The sequence below is a fragment of the Natator depressus genome, chromosome 5, assembly GCF_965152275.1.
Source record: "Natator depressus isolate rNatDep1 chromosome 5, rNatDep2.hap1, whole genome shotgun sequence".
Taxonomy (NCBI): Eukaryota; Metazoa; Chordata; order Testudines; family Cheloniidae; genus Natator; species Natator depressus.
In genome coordinates, this window is record NC_134238.1 from 71,417,027 (window position 1) to 71,440,787 (window position 23,761).

General features: G+C 38.5%; 1 protein-coding gene across 4 annotated transcripts in view; it reads left to right on the top strand.

Moving 5' to 3' along the window:
* Window positions 1–23,761, top strand: part of KCNN2 (potassium calcium-activated channel subfamily N member 2) — a 106,614-nt gene that overhangs the window by 19,135 nt on the left and 63,718 nt on the right. For all 4 annotated transcript variants that reach the window (XM_074952975.1, XM_074952974.1, XM_074952976.1 and 1 more), the window contains exon 3: window positions 8,657–9,075. In XM_074952975.1, the coding sequence (XP_074809076.1) occupies window positions 8,657–9,075 (419 nt within the window). The remainder of the gene's footprint in view (window positions 1–8,656; window positions 9,076–23,761) is intronic.

Sequence of the window (23,761 nt, forward strand, 5' to 3'; positions counted from 1 at the left end):
CAGGTGGTTATACCAACAAGAGTTTGTGGACCCAGTTTTAGTGGCCCAGTGAAAAGTTTGTCCTTTGCCCTGTATGTAGGTAACAATCCATGATACGCCGCAAAATAAGCAAAAATATATTACAGGAGTATTTTTAAGGTGCTGTGTCACTGCTGGGTTATATGTTGATTCACCTCTTTTTGTTTTGTCATGCAGTAAGTATTGGATTCACATTGGCCTTATATGAAATTAGACATAATAAAAAGAAATTCCTTACTCTGTGCCATGCAGATTTGTATCCAAGACTTGTTCCTGTCAACTATGCTGGAGTCCAGCAGCCCTCAGTAATTTTGACAATCTCTCCAGGCTTAAGAGGGGAGAAGAACAGACCCTGGATGACCTACAGATCAGTGGTTCTCAGACTATGGAGTGGGCCTCTCAAGGGAGGCATGGCAATGTATCAAGGGAGGTGTGAGGTGTGTGGGGTGTTTTTTTTTTTTTTGTTTTTGTTTTTTTTTAAGAGCTCTGGCTGTCAGCCCTGGGTGGCTGGGGCTTGTGCAGAAAGGCCATACACATCTGGGAGGTGGGTATAAAGGGGACAGCTGGAGCCCCACCACCCCAGGACTGACAGTTGGAGCCCAGAGTTGACAGCAGAACCCTGCCACCTGGGCTTTGGCTTTCCTTCTCCCCTCACCGATCCCTCACTGGAACGTGGCAGCAGCAGCCCAGAAGTAAGGGTGGCAGAGGGGTGCTAAGTCTGCTGTGAAAAGAGAGGACAAATATCACTTTTCACCATTGCCACCCTTACTTCTGTGCTGCTGCTGACGCAGCGCTACCTTCAGAGCTAGGAACCTGGCCAGCAGCCGCTGCACTGCGCTCTGCCTTCAGAGCTGGGTGGCGGTATATGTACTTGTGTCTATGGAGCGTAAACAACTACAGACAGAAAGAAGGGGGGCCCGATCAAATAAGTTTGAGAACCACTGCTATAGATCATTTTCTAAAAAGACAAAGATGTATCTACCGAAGATGGGATCTTTTTCACCCCCAACTTGGAAAGTTGTGGTGAAGGTGTGTGGTTTCTGCTCTTGACCACCAAGAAGAAAGGATGTTTTCTCCTTCCAGTCACTTATACTTAGCTGTGTGTGGTGGGGAGGAGATAGGGTTGGGGATTGCAAGAGTAATATGTTTTCACTCTGGCTGGCTCTAGAATGCTTCTTTTAGTCAGAGATTAGTGATGTTTTTGGAACCATGGGCAGCCTTTTGAACTAGCTTGATGTGGTCACTTCAGAAGCAGAAGTACCATTTCCAAAACTGTGGTAGCCTCTGTAGCTATAACACCAGGGTGATCCAGAGAGCTTCTGAGGACTGGCAGCCAAGAAAGTTGTGTTTTTCAATCTTGTGCCCTTAGCTTTTCCAATTATATTTTATAATAATAGAATGGTTGGATTGTCAAACAGTGAACAACAGTTTCAGTCACTTGCAGTTTGGAATCACAAGTAAGCAGCGGCTGAAATACTTTGTTGAATGGGGGTCTCTAACACATCATGAAGCATTACAGCTGATCCACTTATTGTGTATGTGCTGTCTTTACATTTCTGTTTTTGTATGTTCTCACAGTACTGAATCAAATAGCAATAGTGTGTGAAAATTTGATCTTTTACCTTAAAACAGATTATAAAGAAGCCCTTAGTAAAGGTGTCCTTAGTTTAATTTCATTGCCCTCCATATTCACCAATATCCTGTGAAGATCCAGTATGAGTCTGCTGTGGATTTACAAGATTAACTTCTATTTGTGCACTAGATAATTTAACTTCAGGCAGTCTCCAGTATAAGAATTTTAGAGAAAATGTTTGTGTATACCTATACTGAATTTCTCTTTTTTTTTTTTTTATATATAATTTGGGTTGTGAAGTGCATATTTTAATGTCTTATTGTGTGAACATGGAAACAAAAGATTGTTGCAAGAATAAAAGTAGACGTGATATGTTACTTTTTACATTATTTATATCCAGTGATGGAAACCTAATATTGTCTATAAAGTTTGTTGCTTTTTAATAAATAATATAGGATTAATTTTTTTTCATGCCACAAGTTTGAAATGCTTCATATAGACTCAGACTCAAAGACTTTATGGCCAGAAGGGACCATTGTGATAATCTAGTCTGACCTCCTGCACATCGCAGGCCACAGAACCTCACCCACCCACTCCTGTAATAGATCCATAACCTCTGGCTGAGTTACCAAAGTCCTCAGATCATGATTTAAAGCTGTCTATTTTCAGAGAATTCATCATTTACTCTAGTTCATACCAGCATGTGACCCAGGCCCCATGCCGCAGAGAAAGGTGAAAAACTCTGCCAATTTGACCTGAAGGAAAAAAATTTCCTGACTCCAAATATGGTGATCAGTTATACCCTGAACATGTTGGCAAGACCCACTAGCCAAAGACCTGGGAAAGAATTCTCTGTAGTAACTGAGAGCCCTCTCCATCTAGTGCCCTGTCTGCAGCTGTTGGGGATATTCACTACTAAACTGTCACAAATGGGCCACATGCCACTGTATCAATCTCATCCTACCATTTCCTCCTAAATTTATCAAGCTCAGTCTTGAAGCCAGTTAGGCTTTTTGCCCCCATTGCTCCCCTTGGGAGGCTGTTCCAGAACTTCATTCCATCTAATTTCAAGTCTAAATTTGTTGATGGCCAGGTTATATCCATTTGTTCTAGTGTCAGCAATGGCGCTTAACTTAAATAACTCCTCTCCCTCACTGGTATTTATCCCTCTGATGTATTTATAGAGAGCAGCAAGCTCCTTGAGTCTCTTCTCATAAGTACCAAGTATCAGAGGGGTAGCCATGTTAGTCTGTATCCACAAAAACAATGAGGAGTCTGGTGGCACCTTAAAGACTAACAGATTTATTTGGGCATAAGCTTCCGTGGCTAAAAAATCCCACTTCAGATGCAACTGATGCATCTGAAGAAGTGGGGTTTTTTACCCATGAAAGCTTGTGCCCAAATAAGTCTGTTAGCCTTTAAGGTGCCACCGGACTCCTCGTTGTTTCTCTCATAAGGTAGGTTTTCCATTTCTTTGATCATGCTAATAGCCCTATTCTGCCCCTGTTCCAGTTTGAATTATTCATTCTTAAACATGGGAGACCAGAATTGCAAACAGTATCCCAGATGAGATCTCACCAGAGCCTTGTATAATGGTACTAGCACTTCCCTACCTCTACTAGAAATACCTCTCCTGATGCATCCTAGGATTGCATTAGCCTTTTTCACAGCCACATCACATTGGCAGCTCATAGTCATCCTGTGGTCAACCAGTCCACATTTCTTCTCTGAGTTACATGGGTGTGGTGCTGATTAACCATGTATTTAACTTAGGAGTCCTTTTAAATTAATGAATTATGCCTGAGCAATAAGGAGAGAACAGACTCCTACCGTAGAGTAGAATCCTGAGGTCAGTACACTGGCAAAACTCTCATTAAAATCAGTGGGAGCGTTGCCACCATATGGATTTTAAATATGGTTGCATACAGACTTCTGCATGGAACTAATAATGAGAAAGTGCTTCTTCACTGCAAACCTGTTGTACTGATTTTTCTAATATAAATTACTATTTTCCTTTCATCTACATTTTTCAAGAAAACTTGAGAAATTTCCTTTATTTTCGTATGAAATTGTATGTGAGAATTGAAAGGTGGATGAGGAACTGGTAAAAGGGGAGACTACAACTGGTCATACTGAAACGTGAACTGTCAGGCTGGAGGGAGGCTACTGGTGGAGTTCCTTAGGGACTGGTTTTGGGACCAGTCTTATTTAACATTTTCATTAATGACCTTGGCATAAAAAGTATGAGTGTGCTAATAAAATTTGCAGATGAGACAAAAAGTTAGACAGTATTGCCAATACAGAGAAGGGCTGGACTGTTATACAAGAAGATCCAGATTACTTTGAAAACTGGAATAAAAGAATTGGGATGAAATTGAATAGTGCAAGGTCAGGCACTTAGGGATTAATTACAAGAATTTTTGCTATTATCTGGGGCCAAATATTAGAATTTTTCTTCTTTTTCAAATTTTGTAAAATGTGAAAAAAATATGGCAAAACCTTTGAAAATCTAGGTGGCCTTTGAAATTTCAGGTGTACCTTTATTGATAGTAACAAAAACGTAAAATCATTGAGAGGAAAAATAACATATATTCCATTAAGCACTATTGAGGGAACTAGTTCTCCTTACATAAAGTTCGAGTAGGACTGATGGATTTCTTCCACTTATGACATACAGATAGACGTGTTTTTATAATATGTATTCCATACTGAGATTTTAAAGATATTAAAAATTTAATTTCCTACATTAAGTGATTCAATAACATTTTTCTTGCATACGGAATTTTTAAGATCAAATTTTAATGTCTACTTTTACAAATGCATATCTTAAATTGAATTAGACTTAAGGTATTGTTTTTAGAAAGCCATGGCAATTCTAAGTATAGACTTTTAGCAGGAGATTTCTTATTGTCTTTATCAACAAATTCTGTAAGGTGTGTGTGTTTTTTGTTAAGTTTTAAAACACTATTGGCTTAACATTTATTTGGCTTGTTCTAAAATAACTAAACTCTTATAACTAAACATTTAAGTTGTTTATATATTACAGAGACAGATTAAGTGACGTCTGTCTTCCTCAAATTCAAATTCAGAATGTGGGGTTTCTGTATTGTCTCTCTCTTTGGCAGACAGGCAGGTTATTGTTGACCTGTTGTTTCTGTGTACAGTTGGGCTCTCCAAATAGTTGAGCCTCTGAAATAGCCATTTGATCGTTCCTTGAACTGAATACCTGATTCTGACTACGTTTTTGCACACTAAATTCTATTGTAGTCTTTAAGCCTCTTTACTTTTGGAAAGTTTGGCTCTTTGTATTTGCTAAATACAAAGTGGCTCAATTTTGGCAAACAAAAATTTAGCAATTTTAATTCATACCAGTATTTAATAGAGAATTTCATTTCCACATCTAGCATAAAAGGCTTGCTATTCAGAAAGTCTGTAGAGAAGGTTTTGAAATAATTTGGGAAGTGTATTTGAGCAATTTACTGACCAATATTCTGTGTACAGGTTGCCTATGTGAAACTTAGTCTGTGCAGTTTCTTTGGCATACCACAACTAGTTGGTGCTCGTACTGAAGTAAGCAAAGATAAGAATGATATCTATGATGAAGGTAAAGAGCATTAAAGAAAAAGTAAATATTTGCATTACAAAATAAGGTAGATTTCATTTTTACCAAAAAAGAATTTGAAGTACAGCTAGCCAAAGACTCAAAAGTAATAGCAAAAAAAATTATAAGTACATCAGAAGCAGGAAGCCTGCTAAACAACCAGTGGGGCCACTGGATGCTCGGGATGCTAAATGAACTCTCAAGGACAGTAAGGCCATTATGGAGAAACTAAATGAATTCTTTGCATCTGTCTTCATGGTTGAGGATGTGAGGGATATTGCCAAACCTGAGCCATTTTTTTTAGTTGACAGATCTGAGGAACTGTCCCAGATTGAGGTGTCATTAGAGGAGGTTTTGGAACAAGTTGATAAACTAAACAGTAATAAGTCACCAGGACCAGATGGTGTTCACCCAAGAGTTCTGAAGGAACTCAAATGAGAAATTGTAGGACTACTAACTAGTCTATAACCTATTATTTAAATCAGCTTCTGTACCAAATCACTGGAGGGTAGCTAATGTGACACCAGTTTTTAAAAAGGGCTCCAGAGGTGAACCCAGCAATTAGAGGCCAGTAAGCCTGACTTCAGTACTGGGCAAACTGCTTGAAACTATAGTAAAGAACAAAATTGTCAGACATATAGATGAACATAATTTGTTGGGGAATAGTCAACATGGTTTTTATAAAGGGAAATCATGCCTCACCAATCTACTAGAATTCTTTGAAGGGGTCAACAAGCATGTGGACATAGTATATTTAGATTTTCAGAAAGCCTTTGACAAGGTCCCTCGCCAAAGGCTCTTATCCTATGACTGCTTACTTTGCTTAAGAGGGAAGGTTCTCTCATGGATTGGTAACTGGTTAAAAGATAGCAAAAAAAGGATAGGAATAAATGGTCAGTTTTCAGAATGGAGAGTGGTGTCCCCAGGGGCCTGTACTGGGCCCAGTCCTATTTAACTTATTCATAAATGACTGGGAAAAAGGGCTAAACAGTGAGATGGCAAAACTTGCAGATGATACAAAACTACTCAAGATAGTTAAGTCCCAGGCAGACTGCGAAGAGCTACAAAAGGATCTCTCAAAAGCATCTCTCAAAAAGGTTCAGAAAAGGGCAACAAAACTGAATAGGGGTATGGAACGGCTATCGTATGAGAAGAGATTAATAAGACTGGGACTTTTCAGCTTGGAAAAGAGATGATTAAGGGGGGTATGATAGAGGTCTATAAAATGATGGCTGGTGTGGAGAAAGTAAATAAGGAAGTGCTATTTACTCCTTATAACACAAGAATTAGTGACTACCAAATGAAATTAATAGGCAGCAGGTTTAAAACAAACCATAATGAAGTATTTTTTCACACAATGCACAGTCAACTTGTGGAACTCCTTGCCAGAGGATGTTGTGAAGGCCAAGATTATAAGAGTTCCAAAAAGTACTAGATTAATTCACGGAGGATAGGCCAATCAATGGCTATTAGCCAGGATGGGCAGGGATGGTGTTCCTAGCCTGTTTGCTAGAAGCTGGGAATGGATGACAGGGGATGGATCACTTTATGATTACTAAACAATAGAACCCTGAGTTTTGTGATCAACCAGCTACATGAACCATTTTTATTCCTTGATTAATAAGTACTTGTGTATGTACTTGAGCAATGAGCAGAGGTCGTGCACTCAGCATGTGGAAATATTGACCTTCCTATGCTCTGGTGAAATCACCATAGTATCAGATGTGTCATGCCTTGGAAGAGTTGTGTTTATGTACCCCTGTCTTCTTAAGTGTCCTTTCTCACGATTGAGAACTATAAGTGAACTGGGCTCAGTGTTGTTTTTTAAAAAGAGTTAGTTGAAAGTCAGACAGAGATGAAACAGCAAATAACTCTATGCATTTATTAGATACACTTGTTGAATGATTATTACATTAACTTATGCTCTGTACCTGCTGTAATTTTGAATGTTTAAATTATGAATGTTTCAACTTTATGGACTGCTCAATCTCCAATTAGTTCATGAACTGTAGTCTTCCATTTCTTCTTTTAAAATAAATTGTGTGGCCATCACAATTGTAATAGCATTAGTTTATAGTTCTCACTTTCTTAACCCAAAGAGCAGCGGCATTTTCTAAACTGCAAGTTGAATGAATTCTTAGGAGGATGTACGGTGTGTTTGCAGTCTGTAAGAGTTCAGGTCACCATTTAAACTCTTGATTTGTGAAGAGAGGTGAGATTGCTCGAGGACACTGCCAGTGAAGAAGAGTTTGCTAGGTACTGTACACTGTTTAGGGTACCATTCACATGTTCATAGTCCTCCTGCAGCTTCCTGTTAGAAATTTATTGTGGTATTTAAAAATCAACTTAAAAATTCTTAATAATCTGATTTTAAAAAAACTCTAACAACCTTAGTTAGGAAGGATTCTCATCTTTCAGCTATAGAAAGGAGTTTTACATACTGCCCACGTAGTGAACAGCTTGGTTCAGACTATATTTGCAGTACCAGCCATTCCTTTTTCTGCCTCATGGCAGGATGTTATCACTGATGAAACACTGCTAGTCTCATGGATTATTTTCCCTCTTGAAAAGCTGCTCATAGAACCTGTTTCTGCAGTTCTTACTTGAATAGTTCCAATTCAAATCAGTGGGAGGTCTGCTTGTGGAAGGACTTAGCCAGTTAAGATCATGAAAGAAAGGAGATGCCATAAGTTGTTTGTTGTTTGTGAAATATTTTAACTCAAGATGATAGTTATCAATTTTTTCCCACTCCCAGAGTGAATTTTTTGTTTGGTTTGGTGTTTATTTAGTAAAGTTTGGGAGGTGACAGTTGATAAAACATAGTGAAGTATCTGATACCTTTTGTGCTGAATTGTGCTGAAGGCCCCCGATCCCGCGAAGGCTTACTTATGCAGCATGTGTAACTTTCATCATGTGATCAGGCCCACTGAACTCACTGAGGCTACTCATGTGCTACAGTTAAGCATATGAGCAAGCATTGCAGGAAAGGGACTTAACATTTCATGTCATGCAGTCATAATTTATGCCATAATCCTGATAAAGCTTTCATACATTCTAAACTTTACCTACTGTGAGTAGCCCATCAATTTGAATGGGACTACTCACACTATGGAAAATTTAAGCATGTACAGAACTCTTAGCATATGCAAGGCCTTAATAAAAAATTACAATTAGAGGGTATAAGAATTTGCATAAACTTCAGTTTTATATTAACATCTTTTACGTCAATTTCTATTTTATATAAAAGTTCTTTCTAGCTTAAGTAAAATTATGTATTGAGTTGTTTAGTTATACCTTTGACTCCATAACACATTGGGTTAGGAAATGGTATTTGACATATTTAGAGTTTTCCAATGTTGTCAGTTGTAGTGCTGCTAATGACCAACTACTGCATATATTTATTTTTCTTAAAAAGACGTTTATAAACCCTTTACTAAAGTAGACCTTATATTTTATTATTTCAGTTGTTCATGGTGGACAATGGAGCAGATGACTGGAGAATAGCCATGACTTACGAGCGTATTTTCTTCATCTGCTTGGAAATACTGGTGTGTGCTATACATCCCATACCTGGGAACTATACGTTCACATGGACAGCACGGCTTGCCTTCTCCTATGCTCCATCCACAACAACAGCTGATGTGGATATTATTTTATCTATACCAATGTTCTTAAGACTATATCTTATTGCCAGAGTTATGCTTTTGCATAGCAAACTTTTCACAGATGCCTCATCTAGAAGCATTGGAGCACTAAATAAGATAAACTTCAATACACGTTTTGTTATGAAGACTTTAATGACAATATGTCCGGGAACTGTACTGTTGGTTTTTAGTATCTCATTATGGATAATTGCGGCATGGACTGTCCGAGCTTGTGAAAGGTAAGTCTCTTTTTCCTTTTATATATATTTAAGAAACATAAATGTCTTACAAAGTGTTTTTCTTCTAATCCCTTGGATACTATCTCATTATCTTATGTTGAATGGAGTGGGGCTTCCAGTACCTGGGGCATGTTGATTGCTAGTTGTATTGTGCTTTTTGTATCATGGCTCTCTGGAATTCTTTATTACTTGACCTCAAAGGCATTTGAAAGGGATGCTTAAATTGTCAGATTTCTGCCTTAGCGTTATGTGAATTTTTTACTTCGTTCTTATTTTATCTGAGTGCTTTATTATGAGTAGCCTAGAACGTTAAAGTGGTAGATGAGTGGACATGAGTGCCATAAACATTACTTTTAATAATAGTCTTTAAAATTCTGCATTAATATTAGGTCTCAGTCATTTTAGGTTATGGTTTACTACAGTTATTGACAATGGTTTAAATACATCAGTAATGGGAAATGCCAGTGAAAAATTGATTCCAAAAACTCTCATAATTCTAGTGCCCTTTAATTAAAATGAAAAATCAAAGGTGTAATCCCAATATAGTCTATTGACAGATCTTTTTATTTTGGTTAGGTTGAATGCATATCGTTTATGTTTACTTGATTTACTGAGGTAGAAATACAAATATAACAATAGAGGAAAGAGGTAGGAGTTATAGTGGTTGGCACGTTTTTCTGAAGTCCAGAAAAAGTGCACTTGATAGCCTGATATTTCGTTAACTTTTTGTTTCAAGCTTCAACAACCAATGGACATTGAACAGGCATGGAACAAATCAGTATCCATACTGACACCATAAAATCTGATTTCTCAAAAATACCGCGTACAAAAAGAAATGAGCAGGGTAACTTCTGACTACTGTGGACTCGAGTGAGTGAGTGATCGAGAACAGGTAGAACAGGACCATTTGATTGACACAGTTAAGAAGAATCTCTGAAAGATTTGATGCCTAGCATGGTTCTCAGGCCTACTCTGAAATACCTTCAATTACTCATTACTTCTTCAAAATATTTCCAAGATTTCCACTATCAATTGCTGATCACTCTGTAGCCCTTTGCCTGTGTGCCCATTTTGAAAACAATTTTGCAGTTGCTTTCTGGCAGTCAATTGCTGTAGACACGTTGTTTTTGAAAGTTGCTTGCCACATCTCCTCTCAGTTAGATAAGGGGAAAAGTGGCAAATCTTATAAACTGAATATGGAGGTTATCTTATCACAGTCTTCCCTGTTAAAAACCTCAGCACTGAGAAACAGTGGCATAAAGTGTGATATAGTATGTTCCTTTGGATTGTCAATGATCCAAGTGCTGTGGTGAAGATGTACAGTGTATATCATGTGATGCCAGGAATAGCTCATCATCGGAGGATATTCTGAAACACCATGCTAAGGATCACATATCATGTTATTTATTGACAGAGACAAGGTAGATGAGGTAATATCTTTTATACGACCAACTTGGGTTGGTGGTATAGCTTTTGACCAATACAGAAGTGTCTTTTTCAGAAGACACTTGTACCTTCCACCAACAGAAGATGGTCCAATAAAAGATATTACCTCACCTACCTTGTCTGTCTCAGCTCCTGGGTCCAACAACTACAAACATTAGTTATTGTCTGACAAAATAGTCCCCTCAGCTGGGACAGGTAGAACAAATTATTATTAATATATTTTATTTATTAAAAGTCAGTTTCTCCTCCTGAATATGTTAACAATAAACGTCAAACATAATTCATTTTTCACCAATTTTGTCCCCTTTTTTTGTCATACTGCCTCCAATTTCCCTTCAGTTGGGACACCATCCAGTAGCCTCCCAAGAGGAGCTGAGCAGATTCAACTCCTACTTAACACCATTGTTTTTGAATGTACTGTAATTTAATTGTTATTGAATCACTGTATTATTTGCCCTATATCAAATGAATATTCAAAACACTGTGGTAAAGCCAGTTTCTGTTAAGAAGAAAGGTACTGAATGAGAATAGTGAGGTTCCTGAAAAGCACTTAAGCATATGAGTACTTTTGCTAATGTGATCTAGTTCTATTGCACTCAGACAAAACTGCAAATATATCATGACTGTGACTTGTCTTAATCTCTGCAAAATCAATGACAGAATTTGTGAATTTTGAATTGCATTTGCAGCTCTTGAATGCACTATAATGAATGGCGATACCAGGCTGGATCATTCACTGATTTTTTTTATTATTTTTAAAAACACCAGATCAACATACAGTAGTCCTAGGATTAACTTTATACTTGGTGTAACTGCACTTCCTTCAATAGAGTTAAACGAGAGATTAGTTTGGCTCCTTATTGTTAGTAATTATGAATTTTAAAAGTTCTGGCCTAATGCATGGGGAATTGGATACTCATTTCCTATCATTAATGGGAGTTGCATGGCCAATTTCCTGCACATTACACTTCAGATTTCTCCTGAAGGGATTATGCTTCATAGAGGAACTGCAATGAATCAGTGTAGCTGGCCCAGTTACTAATTAGTCAAATTTAAAAAATTGTGGCTCCTCACCCTATAATGAAGTACAGTAAGAAAGTGCCACAGGCATAGAATGCTAAAAGGCGTCTATATTTTTAAACCAACTTTTATCTTCTTGTATATATTCATAGATATAATAGTAGTTAGAGACAGAAAAGACAATTTAGATCATTGAATCTATTCTGAGGTTAGTGCAGTTATAATCCCCAGATGGAGGATGGATCTGAAACTGTATTTAATGGGCTTGATTCACTCCCTAGCAAAAATTTACATGTTTCATTTACTTAAGTTGATTTTTCCATCATAAGTAGAGAGAACCTGTATTCTAGTAGGTTGTTTTAAGTGTGTCAGAAAATAAACATTACAATTAGAAAGAACTTATAGTTTTACTTGTCATTATACGTGGCAGTCTAACATTTTAATTGTTTTGGGGGGAGGCAGATTCTTATTCGGCAGAAATTAAAACTCTGTGAGGATTTTGATTTATTTTCCTGATGAGAGATAATGAAATAAAGGAAAAGTAACTGTTCTGTTCCACAAATATCATTAATTCTCCTACAGTCAGAGTGGTAGATAAAGTTCTGTAGCAAGTTGTTTTAGTGTTTCTGTGACTGTATATCTCCATATCAATTTGCCTGACTATTCCAGTTAGTGCAAAATAGTGTGGATGGAGACAGGACTCACCAAAATAATAAAAATCATGGAATGGATATTAGACTTTATCATCCCATTCCAAAGCACTCATGAAGGTTTATGCATAGCCAGGAATAGCTAATGGCAAACAGAAAAGGCATAATAGATTTTCATGTAAGTGCTGTAAAATCCTGAGTGCTCATGTTACAACAGAAGCAGCAGCTGAATGACAGCCTAGTAACCAGTCCTATTTGGTTTAAACTGACCAATCGGTTGTCCGATTGGGACTCTGGAGACTGTCACATCATAGACCTCATGGAAATATGATGGATAGGTTTGAGTGGGAATATTCATGGTAGGGGAGGAAACCTCTGTCTCTAGATTAGTCATTGTTTTGACTATCCTTTGGCTTCACTTAGTCTAAACACTTTTTGTGTCTCCCTCAGTGTTTTGTATGGCACTGAGCATAGAGTCAGCTCTCAGCAAATTAACAATAGTTGGTGGCATCCTTTGTGTTGGTGTGTGCATGAGATATTTTACAGAATGCTGCTTAAGGTCATCCTTGAGGGCATTAGGTGTGAATGAAAATAAGGGCAGGCAGGTAACGTGTACTGAGTGTAGGCAGTCTAGCAACGTTCCAGGAAAATCTGGCAAAAGGAACATGGAAGATCAGCATGGTGGAGGTATTTAAGTCTTTACATATAGACTGATTGCTTGTGGTATCTAGGGCTGCAAACGTGGCATAGTGTTGAATACCTACACCTCACCAGCAGGTATCAGTTTAATGCACAGCTGTCTGTCATGAATGTGCTCCCTAAAATATATCTTAGTTTTATCTGGCCCAACCCAAGAAATGCTTAATTTATCATTTGTCTTTTTGAGACACATGGATCTACAACACTCATGAATGCCTTTGCTTATAGGATCCATTATTCAAGTGTGAAACTAATAGTTTTTTACCATCTTCATCATAGTGATCTTTCAGTTGTTGCTGAAATGGCTCTTCATTCCGGCAGTCAGTCAATTACAACAGGTGAAATATAAATCTCTTCAACCTCCACAAAAAAGTTAGAAACACATTAAATGTTTAGTGTTTTATAATTGAAAAATGGCTTGGCAAATTTGCTTCAAACTTAAAAAAATTAAAATAAAAAACCCCTTTATTTCAGACTGAAAAGAGATTATTTTTCCTGGCACAAAGGAGGATCAAAAAGAGAGTTTAAAATGGAATGCTGGTTACAGCCATAACTATAATATGCTCTGCATATATTCCAGCACATCTCTGTAAAAAGATTGAGCCAAAGTTTGCCCTCATTTACACTGCTGTATGTCCAGAGTAGCTCCATTCACTTCACTGGATTTTCTCTGAATTAACAGCAGTTTAACTGAGAACAGAATTGGGTCCACTACATTTTCCTTACAAATGACAGTGGCACCTTGTTTGCTTTTGTGTGTGTCTCTTTTGACATTTTTGACGGTGAAGCCATTTCAGACAAAGAAGCTTATGTCATAATTTTTCCTCATTCAGATTCTGTCCTGTCCTGTCGTTGATTTAACTCAAATATTTGTTTGCTCTCTTTTTGTGTTCAGTTGGACTTCCTCTGTACTTGCTGTACATTCTTTCATTTTCCTACAAATACATGAACTTCTGTGTACCTTATTTTCTGGAAATCAGATGTCATCTCAAAGGTTTCTACAGGAAACTTAGAAATCGTAAGTGTGAGGCAAATTCTAGAAATCTAAGAATCCCTTTTTTCATACTGACAACTCAGACATGTCAAGCCTCTAAATTCTCATTGAAGATGAAAAGTTATTTAGATATCTAATATCGTCATGACTGGTGCCCAATATCTTTTGCTGGTGTGAGAGAGAAATTTGTTCTGAAGTATACATATAAAGCAGAATGCCACTTCAGGCAGTAATGTGTACTACCAAAACTAATATCATATGGTAAACTGAGTAGATCCCTGTTTTCTGCATTGGCTATCTATCTATTTTTAAAGACTGTAATATAGATGTTTACCAAAGAGGCTGAAGTTATGTGAGTTACAGTAGCTCCCAGATGCATTAATCAGGATTGCGGCCCCCATTATATTTATAATCCTCCGGACATATATGCGGTAAAATCTATTCCCTGGCCTTCAGATCTTAGTCTAGTTGATAGATGTTAAGAACTGGCCTCCACCTCTTTCTCCACAGTTTCTCACAAGTTTCATCCAAATCTTCCCCCTCCCCTCAGATTTCCTTTCCTTCCCCTCCTATATCTCTCCTCCTTCTTTCCTGTCACACAGGCAGAAGTTTCTCCACTGCTCTCCTCCTCTAACCACCACTTGCCTCAGTAACCCCAACCCAAGTCTTGTCTGTTACACTTACTCTTATCTCATCCCTCCCTTTACTCTTCTGCTTAACCTCTCACTCTTCTCTAGCTCTTTCCCTTCACAAAACAAACATGCTTTAGTCTCACCCATCTTAAAACAAATCCACTCTTTGCCCCACTTGTCTCTCTAACTATTACCCTTCCTCCCTTTTCCCTTTAATGTCTAAGATCCTTGAACACACTGTCTGCAATCACTGTCTGGAGTTCCTCCAGTTCCATTCTAAACCCTCTCTAGTTTGGCTTCTGCCCTTTACACTCCTCTGAAATTACTCTTGGCAAAGTCTCTTATGACCTCTTCCTACCTCAAAGCTCAGAACCAGTACTCCCTCCTCATTTTCCTTGACTTGTCAGCTGCCTCTCGGACAGTAGACCACATTCTTCTTGAAATTTTGTGCTCCCTTGGCTTCCATGGTTCTCCTTTCACCTCTCTAACCACTTTTTTCAGCATGTTCTTAGGAGGATCCTTCTCATTTCCCCTCCAACTTTCTGTATGGGGGTCCACAGAGATCTATCCTTGGTCCCCTTCTCATCTCCCTCTACACCTGGTTTCTGGGTCATTTCATTCACAAACACAAATTCAACTACCATTTGTGATGGGGTGTTCACCCCACACAGATTTAGGAAGGTTAAAGTGGCCAAGTAGGCCAATTAACTGCCCAGGCTGCACCTAGAGGAGGAATAGGGAGTTGATTAAAGGAGGCTCAGCTGGGTGGGAATAGGCTGGGCTTATAAAGCTCAGGAGCTGAGAAAAGAGAAGGTAGCTGGGAAAGGCTACAAGCAGTCAGTCCATCTAACCCTCTTTGGGAAGAGGGAGTTAGTACTCCCAGGGTGGGGGAGGCGGAAACCAGGAAGAGGAGGAAGCACTTCAGGAAGGAACAGTGAGGGCTGAGAGAGGGCTAGAATTGCTGAGCTGAGGGCCCCTGGTCTGGAACCTAGAGTAGAGGGCAGGCCACTGGGGAAGTGGCATCATCAGGGCACCACAGAAGAAGACTGCCTGGGACTGTTTGCATAGAAGGACTTTGGGGATAACCCTGGAATGGTGACCCGGCTGGAGAGCCGAGTCATGAAGAGGACACTGTGGTTCCTGGAGCGAGGTAGGTCTGCAGGATGAGAGGATAATGGGAGAGGCACCATAATGAAGAGGACGCACCAACTGGCAGAGCTAATCCCCAGGATGGCCAACAGGAGGTGTCATTGTGGTGAATAGCCCATGTGACACCATGTCTATGCTGACAAATCACAGATCTACCTGTTTACTCCAGATGTGTCTCCTTCTGTCCAAACCAAAATCTCAGCCTGTCTCAGTGATACATCCTTATGGATGTCTATCCATCCGCCCAGGCTCAGCAAATTGCAATCTGGCCCCACTCATATCAGGTCAGAATGCTGCTGCTGCAAAGATAGTTTCCCTAGCCATCCCCTTTGACCACACCACCCCTCACTTTGCAACCTTCAACTGATTTCCTCCTTTTTACTGCATCAAACACAAGTTACTTGTCTTCACTTTCAAGGCCTTTTATGATCTGTTCTCACTCTACCTATAATCTCTCATTCAGTATCCAGAGATAGACTCCCACCTTCACTCTTACCATGATGCCAGCCTCCATTGCCCACTTTTTGAATTTTCAAACAAGCACCCGCACCCTTTCTCCCAATGCTGCCTCTCGTGCTTGGGAGCAGCTCCCCCTAAATATCTGCAAAGCTACCTCATGTGTCTTCAAATCCCACCTCAAAACTGTGCTATGCTGAGATGTCTACAAAAAAATTGACAGTGGTCACGCTGCTGGTGATCTGAGGCCACTGCCTATCATGCTGACCAATATTGTCATTGTTTCCCTGGACTCCCTTTTTGGTCTGTCTGTATCCATCTGTTGTCTTATACTTGGATTATAAACTCTTTGAGGTAGGGACCTTCTTCTTCTTCTGTTTGTACAGAACCTAGCACAGTGGGGTCCTGATCCATGATTATGGCTTCTGGGTGCTATAGTAATACAAATGTTGCCACTACTGCTACTAATAATAATAAACCAAGTTTTTCAGTTTTTTCGGCTAACCTGTCTAAACAATGTCAAAAAGAATATGTAAGAAATTGTTCTCTTATTTTTATCATCACTGTCCATTCAGTGCAGAATCTCTTATTTCCTTTTGATTTGATTGAAATTGAAACACATTACTTGTGATCAGGTTTCTTCAATGGTTGTAAAAGTAGTCATAAAAAATTCATTACAACAGTTATCAAACATGCCCTATTATCACCTTGATTTATGACTCTGTACCAATGCTATGAATGATCAAATATTTTTCTTTTCATTCCAACTTTAGTTTTGGATGTTGCAGAGTGAATGTTAATTACTGTAAGTGTAAGTTGTAGTGCTGTTTAAATATTTGCACTTCAAATGACTAAAAATAGATGTAACCATTCATGTAACTGTCCTTTCCATTTGCGAAAGTTACCAGTAGACACCAACGATGTTGTTTTACAAAACAACAATAAAAATGTAAGGGGTGTTATCACTGAAGCTCTACCCTTGTATGGTATACACAACCTGTTTGGGGGCAGACAAATCCTGGAAGGCCCATACCCAACACAGTGTAATTGATCTAGGGAAGAAACTGACCTTCAGTGTAATGCTAAAGGGAAATAACTATGTACCATGTTGTTGCACAGCTTGAAGCGGGAAGAATTCATGTAGCTTTAGTGGAGGCAATGGAGATGCACCAGTTCATACTAATGGTGAATTTGACTCCACTCTGTTTTAGATTCTTTATTTGATTATCTTCTGGAGCGATGGTGGTTGTGTTTTTTGCCAGAACTTAGTGGAATATGAATTAGAACACTTTGCACTGACATGTTCTTCTGTTAGCCTTGATTTATGGAATTACTCTCACTGTAATGGAAGATCACAAAGAAAGGAGTAATGTGTCAGTGAGTAACATTCTCTCTTTACAAAATCTCAGGGAAAGGTGTTGGTGAACCAGGGCAATGTCAGCCTTTAACCATTCCAAAAAATGGCATATCCAACACAACAGCTACCCCCCCCCCAAGTTTTTCTTTCTTTCTTTAATATTTAAGTGCAGGAGATTTTATAACTGGTTAAAATGTCTGTTTTAATTTTTTATTTTAATCCAACTAAAGCTGGAAAATCTTTTGGGGCCTGAATCTCCTTTTACTTGCACTGTTTTTATGCTTGTGTAACTGTATTGATTTTAGTGACGTTACTCCTGATTAGAGCTGGGCAAAACTTGTCTGATTTTTTTCCCCCTGAAAAATGCAGTTGCAAGCTGGCTGAAACATTTTGTGAATTTGTGTCAATTTTCAAGCAAATTGTCCTAAACACTGGGCTATGGGGTATTCTGCAGTAAATCACTCTGTGTCTCGTATTGAAGTTGTTCTACTTTGCATGAAGTACCTCAATATTTTTTGGGCCAGACTGAGTGACAATGACTCTATGGCTTGGTGGCTTGGGCACTCACCTGAGGATGTGTATAGGAAAGTGGGGGACCTGGATTCTAATTTCTGCTCTAATGAATACTAATTATTTATTCAAAGTGGAATAATTTCAGCAGGAGAGATTGTGAGACCAGCCATCAAATAGCATGTGGCCCAGTGGCTAGGGTATTTTCCTGGGTTATGAAAGATCTGGGTTCAAATCCCTTTTCCACTCCAGGCCAAGGAGGGACTTGAACCCACAGCCTAGGTTAGTGCTTTAACCGCTGGGCTATAGAGTGCAAAGGGTGGCACTGCTACAACAATTTTATAAATGTCATTTGCTTTTTGTTTTTTAAAAAGGTTTAAAAATGCCTGAAAGCAGAACATTTTGTTAACCCAAAACAATCCCCCCCAGCTTTTTGAATAGCCAAACAAACAAAAAACACCAAACACTGCCTCCTCCCCCCCCATTTTGGGTTGATTTAAAATTAATTCTTTTTTTTAATTATTGTTTGGAACTGATAGTAAACAGAAAAATCAGTTATTTCCACAGTTCTACTCCTAATTTCACTTGTGTAAATTCATGTAGAATCAGGACCAAATCATCTAGAAGTTTCTGGGGCCTCAAAACAGTGGGTGAACTAAATCACAAGTGTTTCATTACCAAACCACAGTAGAGTGAAACAGAAGTGCACAGCTGCTTTCAAGGATAAAAAAAAGTCTGATATAATTTGGATTCTTCAAAACATGATATATATGTTGATCTTCCTCCCATAGAAAGAATAAGAAAGGTGATCATGTTCCCAGACAGATACTGTTTTTTTACAGGAGATTGGAAATTGTGTATGTTCCTATAATATCCTTATTCCATGTTCAAAGTCAATGTTCTAATCTCTGAAGTCTGCTTTCAAACAAAGACAAATTTTAGTGTCAAAGCAGAATTTTTTTCCTTCGTAATGTATAACGTAAACTGTTTTGACTGCTTTTAAAGTGAAATATTCTTAATAGTGCAGTGTCTTGCCTCAGAAGGACTCTATCCCTGAGGAAAAACTGTAGAATATACATGATAAACTGATTTATGCTTCAGTACAATCTTTCACTTTAATCTTTATTTTTTGTTGCCTCTTAATTTAGGAAAGAGTTTTACATTCAAATGGGGAGCTCTTAGGCTTTACCATCTGTTTTCTCCTGCTACTTGACCTAGTTTGTAAGCTATAAAAAATAATATAACAACATTTGTAACATAGTAATCATTTCTGTGGTACCAAATTGGAGGACTGTGGACCAACTGACATTTATACATTAACTTTAATATGAGAGTAGAATTTGACCCTGTGCCCTAACTGCATAGTTCAGCTGTAGAAGAAGCTGGGTTTTGTAGAAGAAATTTCATATGCTTCAAACACTGATACTTATACGAAGGGAATACTGAAAAAAGACATTGGATTTTTAGATAATCTTGTTTCTCTTCCCTGCCTGAAAATCACTCTTTTAAATCAAGATTGCAGTAATATGCAGTTTGCTAGTTTAATTTGATTTCTTTTCCAGCTTTGTGGACTCCTTATATGTCCTTGCTTTTGATTTTATCTTATGTACCGAAACAGCATTGCTGATTTTTTACCTTGAAAATTTCAATATCAACCAGAGATTTTAATAACCTTTGCCCTAAGTAATCTTGCGAATGTCAGTTATTTCTGTGGCTAATGTGTAAAGAAGTAACCCTAATGCCTTGTCTGCACACACAAGTTGAATCAGTTAAATTAAGGAATCAACTTAAGCTATATCAATAAAAGGCACTTTTAAACCCATTTAAGAATGTCCACTCAATGGCAGGGACATCATTTCAGAAAACAAAAATTGGAGGTGGGAGGTGCAAAGTTGTGTTACCAAATACAATATAATCACAAATGTTTTATCTTGCAAAGTTTGGGGTGTGGGGGAGAGATGAGAATGAGGGGCAAAACATGGAAGACATACTGAAACTTATAGACCTATGAAAAGTCCAGGCTGGAGGGATGTGGGGGAGAGACCAACTGCTTCCTTTGCCCCATAGCAAATGGTGCCCCTGCACAAGGGGTCTGCAACCAGTGCAGTTATAGCAGTGCAACTTGTGTGGAGACCAGTCCTAAAATAGTTTTGGAAATAAGTGTTTGATATTTGAACCTGTAATGTCACCTTTAGTTAATGTTTACCACTGAGTCTGGGGAATAAGTGTTGTCAAGCTGGACAGACTGTTAACAGAGGGACTTGACCCCTTGTGTTTTATGAGGTGGGATCATTGAATTCAAGTAGGTTTCCTGTTGTACTGCAAAACAGCTATAGCTAAAACTACATATAAATATGTAGCAAAGATAATCCATTGCCCAGTCCCCAAAACCAAATCGCCAAACACATTCAGAATTTAGAACAGGAGAATCTGTGTAATAGTGAGCGGGCTATTGGAATGGGTGGTTTTACTGGCTGAGAATCTGTGCAGGTCTATGCTTAATACTTTTGCCAGTATAGTAATGTAAGTTAGGGTTGTGATATTATTTTTATGATTACAATTGAATATTGACTTTGACTTTGAAACTTTACTATGCAGAAGGAAAATGCTGCTTTTTAACCATCTTAATTTAAAGTAAACAAGCACAGAAACAGTTCCTTACCTTATCAACTCTTTTTTTAAACTTTCCCTTTATTTTTTTAGTAGTTTACATTTAACACAGTACTGTACTGTATTTGCTTCCCCCCCCCCACGCTGCTGCTTGATTGCATACTTCCAGTTCCAAATGAGGCATGTGGTTGGCCAGTCAGTGTGTAACGCTACTGTTCATAACTTTGAGGTTCTACTGTACACATTACTGGCAATCCTTTTCTATACAAACTATGCCTCGGTTGAGACATTGTTTTTGGCAGGAAGGATCAGGTCTGGCTGAGAATTTGCTTCCATAATGGTTTGCTGAAGTTCAGCAAGTGATATGGTACATATGTAAGTTATAAGATCTGCTTTGGTTTTGCATTCTAGCACTTTTGTTCAAGCACATGCTACTTCTAAATAAATTAGACTGGTATATAGTAATCTGTGTCTTGTCAACTGATTTATATTCCAACAAAGTAGTAACCAACTTCTAGAGTCAAAAAAGACTACTTGGAAGCCATAACTTTACTATATCTTCTTTTCTTCAATTGACATTTAAGAGCAGAGAAGAGCTCTATACTCATACATGAAAATAAATGTCAAGATGTCTGTGACAGGGTATTGTTAACAGCTTCAAATTTGGCTCAATGGAAGCCAGCACCCTGGTCACTGTGAACACCCCAGGCACTGGGTGTGGCTAAGGTAGAAGAGAGCACTTACACCTGCTGGTAGCCTCATGAGTTAATGAGGTAGTTAGCTAACCAGCTGGAGAAGAAAAGGAAAGCAGGCAGTATAAAAAGCTAACCTGGGGAATAGGAAAGGGGATTTCTCATAATTGCTGTTATATGGTTGCATTGTACCTGCCGTTTAAGAAGGAGACAAACATGCTCACGTGGTGAGCATACCTTGGCGGAACTGTGTGCTGTTTAATTTACAAAGAGGGCTTACCAGCTAGGGTTTTCCTGGAGAGGAAGAGGGGACCCTGTTCATGGTGCCTTTTGCAGAAGTAAACATTTTGTTAAACTTCTACTGTGTTATTTGTAGATTTATTTTCCATTTGGGGTTGGTTTGTTGAACAAATGTAAATTGAAACGTAACAAATTTCAAGTCACTGTATTTTGACTTAGTTTTCAAAATGAAGGGCCAAGATTCCTGTGTGCAAATTGGGAGGGGGTGGGGGAAGTGTGGGTTGCCTACTTAAGAGCCCAGCTCGTACTGTCATGCACTAACTTGCCTTGCCTATGGAGTCATGATAACTGTACACCTGATATTTCCCACATTAAAGTCAATGGAAGCTTTACCATTGACTTCAATGCATGCAGCATCATTCCCCATATGCACAAATGCAGATGTTTTCAGCTTCTGCCAGTGGCCCAGAATGTGAAAATACAACATTTTGCTCTGATTGTACAATGCTTTGCAGGTCTGTAGTGTTGATAAATTGGACTGCTTTGCATTCTGCCTTTTGCTGGCCATTTCTTTGGGCAGAAACATTAGTGCTTTGCACATTCTCCTAAATTTCCATTTATCATGAAAGTGGGTTCAAAAATAGTCTCCTGAACTAAGTGATTGATTCGCCTACCTCCTGAATAAGTTCTATGATTGGGGGGGGAGCAAGTTATGGTTTGAACACATCAAAGAGTGCTATCTGCATCAAACCCCAGACTTTAGTTGTCCTCCGCCTCATCCTTAAATCTTTATTATAAAGAAATAAAAGCTTTAAGGTATTCTTTCTGGATTAACGCAACACTTTATACACCTGATTCCTGTATGAAAATATTGTCTTCCAATGCAATGGATTTTCTCTTGCATAGAGAAGTAAATCATCTATTAGTTCTGGTAGATGCAGATTAACCTCTTAAAGCTTTACCCTACACTAGGTACTTTAGATCAAGAAGCCTTTATAATATTGTTTCATTAAACATCTTTGTTCCAAATTTTCCCACAGATCTTTTCAAGGCCCAAGATGTGCATATTTTTCTCAGTTATTCATTCTTGTTTAAAAGATATGTGGTGTTTTAGGATTATATCTCTTTAACAGTAATTATAAGGAAATGTTTGCTTTTCGCCTTAGAAAGTATAATTCCTAGTCTCAAACATACAAAGACACTTTGTTTGTAATAAATATTGATGGGAAGCTGGGCTGAACCTCTAATAGCCTATCATAATGGTGTCTCCAAGAAGTACCTCAGTAGTGTCCAATTCTGATGCTGCTGTTTTAAAAAAAACACACCAATTTTCTACCCGTGATATCTTTAACTTGTGCTTTTTGTAATCATGATATTGGTGCTAATGAGGGGTCATTGCAGCTTTTGAGCTCTGCCTGCAGGATGGAGTAGTAACAAATATATATTCAGTTGTGAAATGTATATCCTACTGACGGTATTGCATACAAGTTCTATTATATACACTAGAAAGTGTCCTGTCTAGGTGGATGGGATCACTGTGTCCATAACAGTTCTGTCCCAAAATGGGTCATATTGATTATGGCTATAGGGCCCAATCCTGCGAGGAACAGAGCATGGTGTTCCAATTAATGAGTGTTAGAGGCTCTCAACACCAAACAGGATCTGGCTCACAATCCCTCTTCATTTGACTGGGCTACTGATTTTTGTTACTTGGGGTAACATCCATTCCAACAGCATGACTGACTGCGTGAGCAGTATTACACAGCAGGTAGACAGCAGTTTTATACTAAATACGTCTGTCACAACTATATCAAGTGATTGTTTGCTCTTGAGTACCTTTAATTTATCTTATTTGTTATGAGTTCTCCTCTGGGATTCTGGATTGCATTCTCATTTCCACTCATCTACATTCACAGTGGAAATTTTCAGCTAGGCTAAGGCTTTGCCTGTCTCTTTGCTGGTACAGATATATACATGCAGTCTTTACCCTAGCAAATTAATTGTGGACATAATCTTTAGTGCTTATATGGGTACCTCGTTTGCAAATTGCACCCGCAGATGGATGGGTGGACCACTGAAAATTTGGCCCATGCTATTGCCTGTCTATTATGCACAGCTCAGAGGTAATTGCAGCTGATGGTACAGCTATAGTAAAGATCTTTCATATATGAGCCACTTGATGTGGTTACACTATGCTTTTTGCTGGGTTTCCAGAAGCTGTAAATAAGGGT